The 8,396-nt window shown below is 41.9% G+C and overlaps 1 protein-coding gene across 1 annotated transcript; it reads right to left on the bottom strand.

The window, feature by feature from the left end:
* Window positions 1-860: 860 nt before the first annotated feature.
* T265_15699 (hypothetical protein) lies at window positions 861-6,999 on the bottom strand (the record flags this gene model as incomplete). Its single annotated transcript, XM_009178972.1, has 5 exons — window positions 861-917; window positions 3,366-3,441; window positions 5,177-5,256; window positions 5,949-6,030; window positions 6,908-6,999. Coding segments are annotated over 5 exons (387 nt in total), but the record flags the coding sequence as incomplete, so codon positions are not given.
* Window positions 7,000-8,396: the final 1,397 nt, after the last annotated feature.

Here is an 8,396-nt window from a genome sequence, read left to right as displayed (position 1 = left end):
GGTTGTCACATAGACTGAAATTTCGGGTGGTTTAGACAAGAGAACGAATGGACCACTATGAAGAAGGCATGAAATAGTGGGTTATATTATCCACAAACTGATACTGTGATTCACAGAAATTTTGACGCTACAAGAATTCGGAAGCTAACACACTAATCAGAGGTCGCTAAAAAAAATATTCTGACAAAAATTCATTTTTTCACGTTTTTGGGTCAATAAGAAAGGCACAGTCCTCAAATTTGCTTCAATCATAATCAATTCTTGGAATCACTTCAGGCCGTCTAAATCTCATCCGCATGTAGATATATAATATCTTTTCTCTCGTAAAACCCACATCAGAAAAGACCATCCACGACGAGAACGACACTTATAATATACCTGTAGTTTGATCCGTGGAAATGTACTTATTGCAATCGAGCCTAGATCCGCTCATAACTTGCAAATACGGTATACACCTGTGAATGGTGGATGCTGCAGAGGGACCCCAAATATCACAGGATTTGCACCGATTTTGCAATGACGTCTTCTAACCAGCTGAAACTAGTTCAGCGGCAGAGTTGACATTATTCGATAAAGGTTGGATGCTGTTTGCTACCCGGCTAGAAGCTGTTTGCAGATGGCTGAGGACTGTCTACAACCCAGATCAGAAGAGAACAGACATGACCCATGCCTTTCTACTTCGTTTAGTTCTGCTGGCCGGTGCGGTATTCTACCATATGTGGGAGAAATTCTGGATGCTATTTCACAGGATCCCCAAGAGTGCTGGCCAAAAAATACGCTACTTACCTCCTGCATCTGAAGGTAGAATATTGTGGAACATAGAGCCAGAGTAACAAGCATCCATATAAAACACCAATTGGTTATACTTTTTTTGAACGCATTTTGGCGAGGATATCGTTCAGTTGCGTGGCGCTGAGCTGTAGCAAATCATAAATAAAAAGAAAGTTCGTATGAGATACAGCTGAACGAGTATTCAGTTTTTGAAAACAATTTCCACCAGGATCAGTCGAAGGACAATGTTCGGTTGCGTTTTGTTCCGTCCTCCTGAAATTATAGCAAATTACCCTGTTGATTGATTTCGTTTTATTGGAATATCAGTGCCACTCTGTCTTCTCTGGTTTCAGCCAGCTATCCGGCTGACTTTCAGTAAATCTCCGTTGGAAAGGGCGTGCAAGAGCCAATGTTGGAATGAATAAGCTGGCAGTCAAAAATTCGGAATGATGAGTTGTGGGTTTGTACGACTGATTCACTATCACTCCGATTGTCAATTTCATGGCCGTTTCTAACAATTTCCACATCCTATTGGCCGAGATAGTCTTAACTGTTAAATGTTTGATAACATATTAAAATGACTATAATGATCAAATAACATAAATCCGTTCAGATCAAAGGGCTGCTATCTGGGCGCATGTAGCGTTGATATGGGGAATCGCAGCATTAGTCGTGTACTGCTCGTTGAGTTGTGAAAAGCCGTCGTGTATGTCAAGCCAATCTGTGGACAGAATTCTAGCCCTAATCACTTTTGATGAACCGAAGAATTCCATATGTGATCTCACTATTAACACACTGTAATTAATACTGAACGAAGAATAATTCACACGGCGAATGGATTCGCTGTATACCTTGTCACTCAAGGTGTGTGTGGATCCCTTGACTGAAGGATGAGCGACATTATAGCCTGACTAACTGCGGATAAATCAGGCCGTCGGTTGCCCACCCGTAGCCGAACAATTAGATTTTGCAACCACAAAGCGCAACACAGATGATTATTAATAAGGATGGAACAGTTATACATGGTTTGTCCGCCTTCTCAAAAGTATTATAAGGGGGCCCATTCATACTATCAATGATTCGCGCTGTGTCTCGAGAAGTAAAAAGGACACCTTATCTTCCTATCGTCCACGCCGCATGAGTGACCCTATGCCACCAGCTTCCTTGTTCATCGTACCTACGCTTGCTTAATAGTGTGGATGAATCAACTACGAAATCACGTGAGTTGAGCGACCTTGAACTAGATAAAAACGAAATCTATATGCTGCTAGCAGTATGGCACCTTGACGAGGCCTATCGAACTTGACAGATACAGCTGAACGAGTATTCAGTTTTTGAAAACAATTTCCACCAGGATCAGTCGAAGGACAATGTTCGGTTGCGTTTTGTTCCGTCCTCCTGAAATTATAGCAAATTACCCTGTTGATTGATTTCGTTTTATTGGAATATCAGTGCCACTCTGTCTTCTCTGGTTTCAGCCAGCTATCCGGCTGACTTTCAGTAAATCTCCGTTGGAAAGGGCGTGCAAGAGCCAATGTTGGAATGAATAAGCTGGCAGTCAAAAATTCGGAATGATGGGTTGCCGATTTGTACGACTGATTAATCTATCACTCCGATTGTCAATTTCATGGCCGTTTCTAACAATTTCCACATCCTATTCACCGAGATAGTCTTAACTGTTAAATGTTTGATAACATATTAAAATGACTATAATGATCAAATAACATAAATCCGTTCAGATCAAAGGGCTGCTATCTGGGCGCATGTAGCGTTGATATGGGGAATCGCAGCATTAGTCGTGTACTGCTCGTTGAGTTGTGAAAAGCCGTCGTGTATGTCAAGCCAATCTGTGGACAGAATTCTAGCCCTAATCACTTTTGATGAACCGAAGAATTCCATATGTGATCTCACTATTAACACACTGTAATTAATACTGAACGAAGAATAATTCACACGGCGAATGGATTCGCTGTATACCTTGTCACTCAAGGTGTGTGTGGATCCCTTGACTGAAGGATGAGCGACATTATAGCCTGACTAACTGCGGATAAATCAGGCCGTCGGTTGCCCACCCGTAGCCGAACAATTAGATTTTGCAACCACAAAGCGCAACACAGATGATTATTAATAAGGATGGAACAGTTATACATGGTTTGTCCGCCTTCTCAAAAGTATTATAAGGGGGCCCATTCATACTATCAATGATTCGCGCTGTGTCTCGAGAAGTAAAAAGGACACCTTATCTTCCTATCGTCCACGCCGCATGAGTGACCCTATGCCACCAGCTTCCTTGTTCATCGTACCTACGCTTGCTTAATAGTGTGGATGAATCAACTACGAAATCACGTGAGTTGAGCGACCTTGAACTAAAAACAAACGAAATCTATATGCTGCTAGCAGTATGGCACCTTGACGAGGCCTATCGAACTTGACAGTGAGGTCCAAACGTCATTCATTCGGTGTATGTGTAGGTCAGTTGTAACTATAAACTCTGTTTTATAAAGAAACACGGGAGGCAATGCGCCTTATCACTCCGTTCTCAATTTAACCTCCTTTCGAAAATAACCGTGGTTACAAACGTCATCGGAACTCACTTTTCCGTTTGAGAAAGAAATATATCCAATTGTACCATGGCCAGAGTAATAGATGAAAACATTTTCTCCTGGACCACTGCAAGTCAACGGGAAAGTAAAAGTGGTCTTATAATGTAGCAGATCTGGTGGGGCTCTCGCGCATGATTAACTGATCATGTAGGAAATCAGAAGGGTATAAAAATTCCACCGTTCCTTTCTGTCCTGGGCACACGATTATGGTGTGCAGAAAAAATGTTCACCTTTAGTCATCTATCCGCACAATTAATGTGCCGCTTATCCATTGAGCATCTGACGCATATGACGTAAATAGACAACGCGCAGGCGGGTCAGAATATGATTTGGTACACACTACTGGCTGTAATCTGTAGCTGAATTAACTTCCATCAGTTTGCTATTTGCAGGGCCACATGAAAATGGGAATAGAATGTGGATTTTTCGGACGCCTGTTGGTTTGCTGTTGTTTCACGAGATATGGCAGCTCTTTGGGCTTTTACTATATGAAGTTGTTTAGAGCCAGTATTCCACTCTAGCTAGTTTTATTATCTCGTCGTTGGAGCGATGACACTCAGCTTTTCCAACTCACGCTCTAGGTAGCACAAGTTAATCTGTCTAAGAAAATATTCCCATGTTGCTTTCACTACTGAGAAAAAATAATGTGCTCAAGGTGAGACGAACCTACAGTTCAAACAAGGACATCCACGAAGCCATATGTCCAGGTGTACTCTGATCCTAGTGATCGGTTTGCAAATGTTCCGTCCCCAACCGAAGTGACATCGTGAGTGAATGACCAGGCCGACAGTTCTTCCCAAACTGTCTGATAATATGCGTTGATCAAGAGAGTGCTCATCTGTCCGCTGTATTCCCAGAATAGGCCCAACAACATATTCCGTCTCAAAACGTAGTTGCTGGAAATGGTCTTCATTCCCTGAACTCAAGTGTTTTCTGTCTCAGCACCATTTGTTCATGGTCTGATTGATCGGTTATCGATTACACCCACGACACGCTCTCCTCCCGTACATTTACTTTGGCTCTCAATCTGACTTCTGCGGTTAGTATTTCATCTTGGTTGATTCGTTCTGATTTCCCGTTGTGTTGTAACCTGGACCACCATTTCGAGTGCACAGGATATATAACTAGCCAAATTAGAGATTAATGATTTGTAGGGGGATAAAATATTTCCTGGTTTCCTGGTTTGCATCTGTAAGCGGACGCTTCACTTCTCGTCATATGCGGGTCGGTGATTGGTGGAAAGATTCAGGAAGGATGAACTGTGACGATACCATTCCACGTGGAACCTAAGGCGAGGTAGGTTTTCCAGAAGCTGAGAGCGTTATCGGTGGATGGCGATACGGATTTGAGGGACTACTATTCAGCCAATCGACAGCACTGCAAATGAACTTGGATTTTGACCATCCGTTACTCATGGTCGAGACAACGCATTGAGTAAAACCAAATCCTCAATGCGAGTAAACCAAGATCAACCGACCCCAAATTGGATAAGTCCGAACGGCTATTTGACCATTCACAACCATGCATTTCTAAATAATTTCCAAACTTTTTGGAAGAAGCGATTGACGCCTATGATATATTAATAACCCATGGACTAGATTTGATAAACCGGGTTTCTCTTGGAGTGAAGCAAATCTTTTCGACTGCCTGCAGGGAGCTTTACTTAAGGGGATTATGTGCCACGTGGCATACGAGATTATTAACCACGCGTTTCGCAAATCCGAAAACGCTGACTTGCAACACTAGAATTCTGGCTGTGATCAGCAAGTGCATCAATAACGTCTACTTCCGCTTGACCTCACCTTTTCAACACCTTCTTCCCTTGTTTTTCAAGTTCCGTATCGCCTTCCAATACTTTCGCGAAGATTTCCGAGTTGACTTCCTGAAACAAGTACGCAAGAATAATAAGTATAACATTGTGTGTTCTTCACACATATTCGACTCGCAATAGCAATTCATTTACATTCTAGCAAAGCAAGAGAATCTTGTAGCTACTGTCCATCTTCACTCATATTACATTCGTGACGGTCGCTGAATGATGAGAACATAAAAATTGATTGTTGGTGTGATTGCGGAGAATGACATTTTTATCAGGCAGGTTGCCAAGACGAAATCTGATTGAAACCATTAGCCAATCCTGATTCCGTGTCCATCGAATGCTGTGTGCTAATGACGAATCTAGCAGGCGCCACAATTTCGATACAATAGTTGACGCATACACTTCATGAACGAAGCTCTGCATATTGGTGCGAGCAGTGATACGCGTTTTTCTTTTGACTAAAACGCTAGCTTCGAAGGTTCAGATCGAAAACCAAGCTGTGAGAATACCGTTAATACACTGGAGGCTTACTCGCTAGGCCGCAAGGAGAAGTGTGAACTCGGTCGTGGGCTGCTTGAGAGTTTTCTGTCACCGTATGACTAGTGTTTGGTCAGGTAAATTTACGGTTCTAGAAGGCAATAAATTTGGTTAGTCTGTTCTACGACTACTATTGTGTTTTTCTACGCAGCGTCATGTGACTTGCACCATGTGTCACATAGTGAACAAATTCATTTAGTTTCTGCGCACGGACATACTTCTCCACGGTAGTCAATCTCCACGCCCTTATAAATATTTTCGTGCTCAGTATCATGAAACACTTGGCCTGGAAAAGGATTTCTGAAATAAAACAATGAGAAGGTGAAGTAAGCTTCTTGGAAAAAGGATTACCTGCTGTCCGAAAAAAAGAAATATAAGAAAATGAAATTCTTGTGGAAGTTTGCTCCCGATCTGGTTTTTGAAAAATCTTTCTCGACGATGGGTGCACCTTGTGTCACATTTTCGATAAAGTCTACACAAACGATCTTCATCGCAATACTGGTATATAGAACTTATAATGATCCAGGTAGGTAGACAGCGTAGAACAATACATTGTTTTTTCGAAAAGATAGTAGGTTAACTTAAATATACAGCCCGTTATTATACTCGAACAACATTTTGATATCGATGTTGTTAATTTCAGACTACTGACAATCGAAAATTTGCTATTCACCAGCCACGATACACCATGATGTTTGCAATCTGATCTGGTGTCGCTGTGTTGATGGTGTCAGGGTTATATGGCGTTTGATGTCATTAAATGCCATGGAAAGGTAGAAGGTTTATGGTAGGGTTCACTTAAATATACAGCCCGTTAATATACTCGAACAACATTTTGATATCGACGTTGTTAATTTCAGACTACTGACAATCGAAAATTTACTATTCATCAGCCACGATACACCATGATGTTTGCAATCTGATCTGGTATCGCTGTGTTGATGGTGCCAGGGTTATATGGCGTTTAATATCATTAAATGCCATGGAAAGCTAGAAGGTTTATGGTATACATCGAGCGACTCACAAAAACACGGGTTTTCTCCAACCCAATTTCATTTAGGATTTATATCCATGCGAATTATGGCGCAAAAAATGAGACAAATTGAAGCCAGAAAGAGAATAGCGAGTTTTACGGTCTGGTTACTATAAGATGACAAACATTGCACGTGATATTTACTCGGGATTGTTTGCAATATCGGCGAAGGTAATTATGTTCTCCGCTGGAAGTTTGTTTGCACGCAAGAGGTGGTAGGTGTGAAAAACGTTCGCCTGAAGAGAAACACAAATGACAGTCAAGTTGGAGATACTATGCAAAGTGTTGCACACAGGCTAAAGAAGGCAAGCAGCATGCATACTTGGTGGAGTACCAGTTCTTTCAAAAGCATATGAATGCATTACTCCGGGTCAATAATTTGAATTTATCTTACCTACTTGTGTTTCTGTTAAACGGTCGCTTGAATTCGGGCACGGAAATAACTAGACAGATATTTGGCTGTTGCGCAGCGGAAATCCATTGTTTGGGATTTTTAATCGAGATTTTATCTTTCATCTGAGGCAAAGCCTTGACAAGACGTCCAGTTTGACTATGCAATTAATGCATCCTTATTGAGAATTGTCTCTAAAGCGTACTTCATGCTTCTCCGAAAAGTTTAGAACCCGATACTTCCCGGCAATCACAACTGATATGTGGTGGCAGTACTTTTGCGCTGCACTGGGCTTATCAGTTTCTTCCAACACCATCACATCAGACAATTTACAAACATGGCTAGCAAATCAGCCCCCATAGAATGCTTCCGTGACAATCCCTCAAAGCTGTCTTTCAAACCCCTTTTGAATAACAAATAAACTAGGTGGAATTTTGCATAAAAATGGTGTGATCTCAGTGCAAAATTCCATCCCGAAAGTGCACTGCTGATTCTTCCAGAAGCGAATGTCCCAAATGTTTCGAAGCGTTACACATCAATAGCTAAATCTTTTCCACGGCCTTCAATATCCATCACCATTCGTCACATCAATGTGTAATGTGTGAAAAAGTGATAATTGTTGATCATGAGATTTTGCATCGGGTTTCACATCGTTCGGCCTGACCTTTATCGATCGATAATTTGAACATAACGACTTCTACAAATCGTTATACGTTTACCAGGTTGGTTGAGAGAGGAATGAGGAGGGTTCAATTTTGAGACCTACTCGGCCTTTGCTTTTCATTCCTGAAGTATGTGACCCCTGTTGCCTCTTTGGCTAGGTGACGGAGGTTGGTCATTTCCTAACCAATTGTGTCTAACTTGGAAATGCGATCATCCTGATGACCAAGGATGACCCACTTAATCTTGGAAGATCTTTCATCCACGACTCTTCTAGAATAAACGAACTCAGAACAGAAGCTCAAACGGTGTTCCTGTTCGCCTGATGTCATTATTGAGACTCAAACTGAAAATACGTTGTATCTGGGTCTTTCAGAGAGAGATTAGTCCTCACAGACTGCTGACGGTTTGTGCGCTGAGTAGTGTATATGCGACAGTCATCGAGCCTTTCATTCCAGATTGGTGACTGGTGGATATCATCCATGCCGGGGCTGCAATTCGCTTCGGACTGACTCCGAAATCCACCACCAGTCGGAAAATCCACTAGTGCAGCTTGGCTTTTAAAATGAAGGCCTTAATCGA

The sequence above is a fragment of the Opisthorchis viverrini genome (assembly GCF_000715545.1).
Source record: "Opisthorchis viverrini unplaced genomic scaffold opera_v5_753, whole genome shotgun sequence".
NCBI lineage: Eukaryota > Metazoa > Platyhelminthes > Trematoda > Opisthorchiida > Opisthorchiidae > Opisthorchis > Opisthorchis viverrini.
The sequence above is the reverse complement of the archived record's forward strand: the minus strand, read 5'-3'. Positions and strand labels throughout refer to the sequence as shown.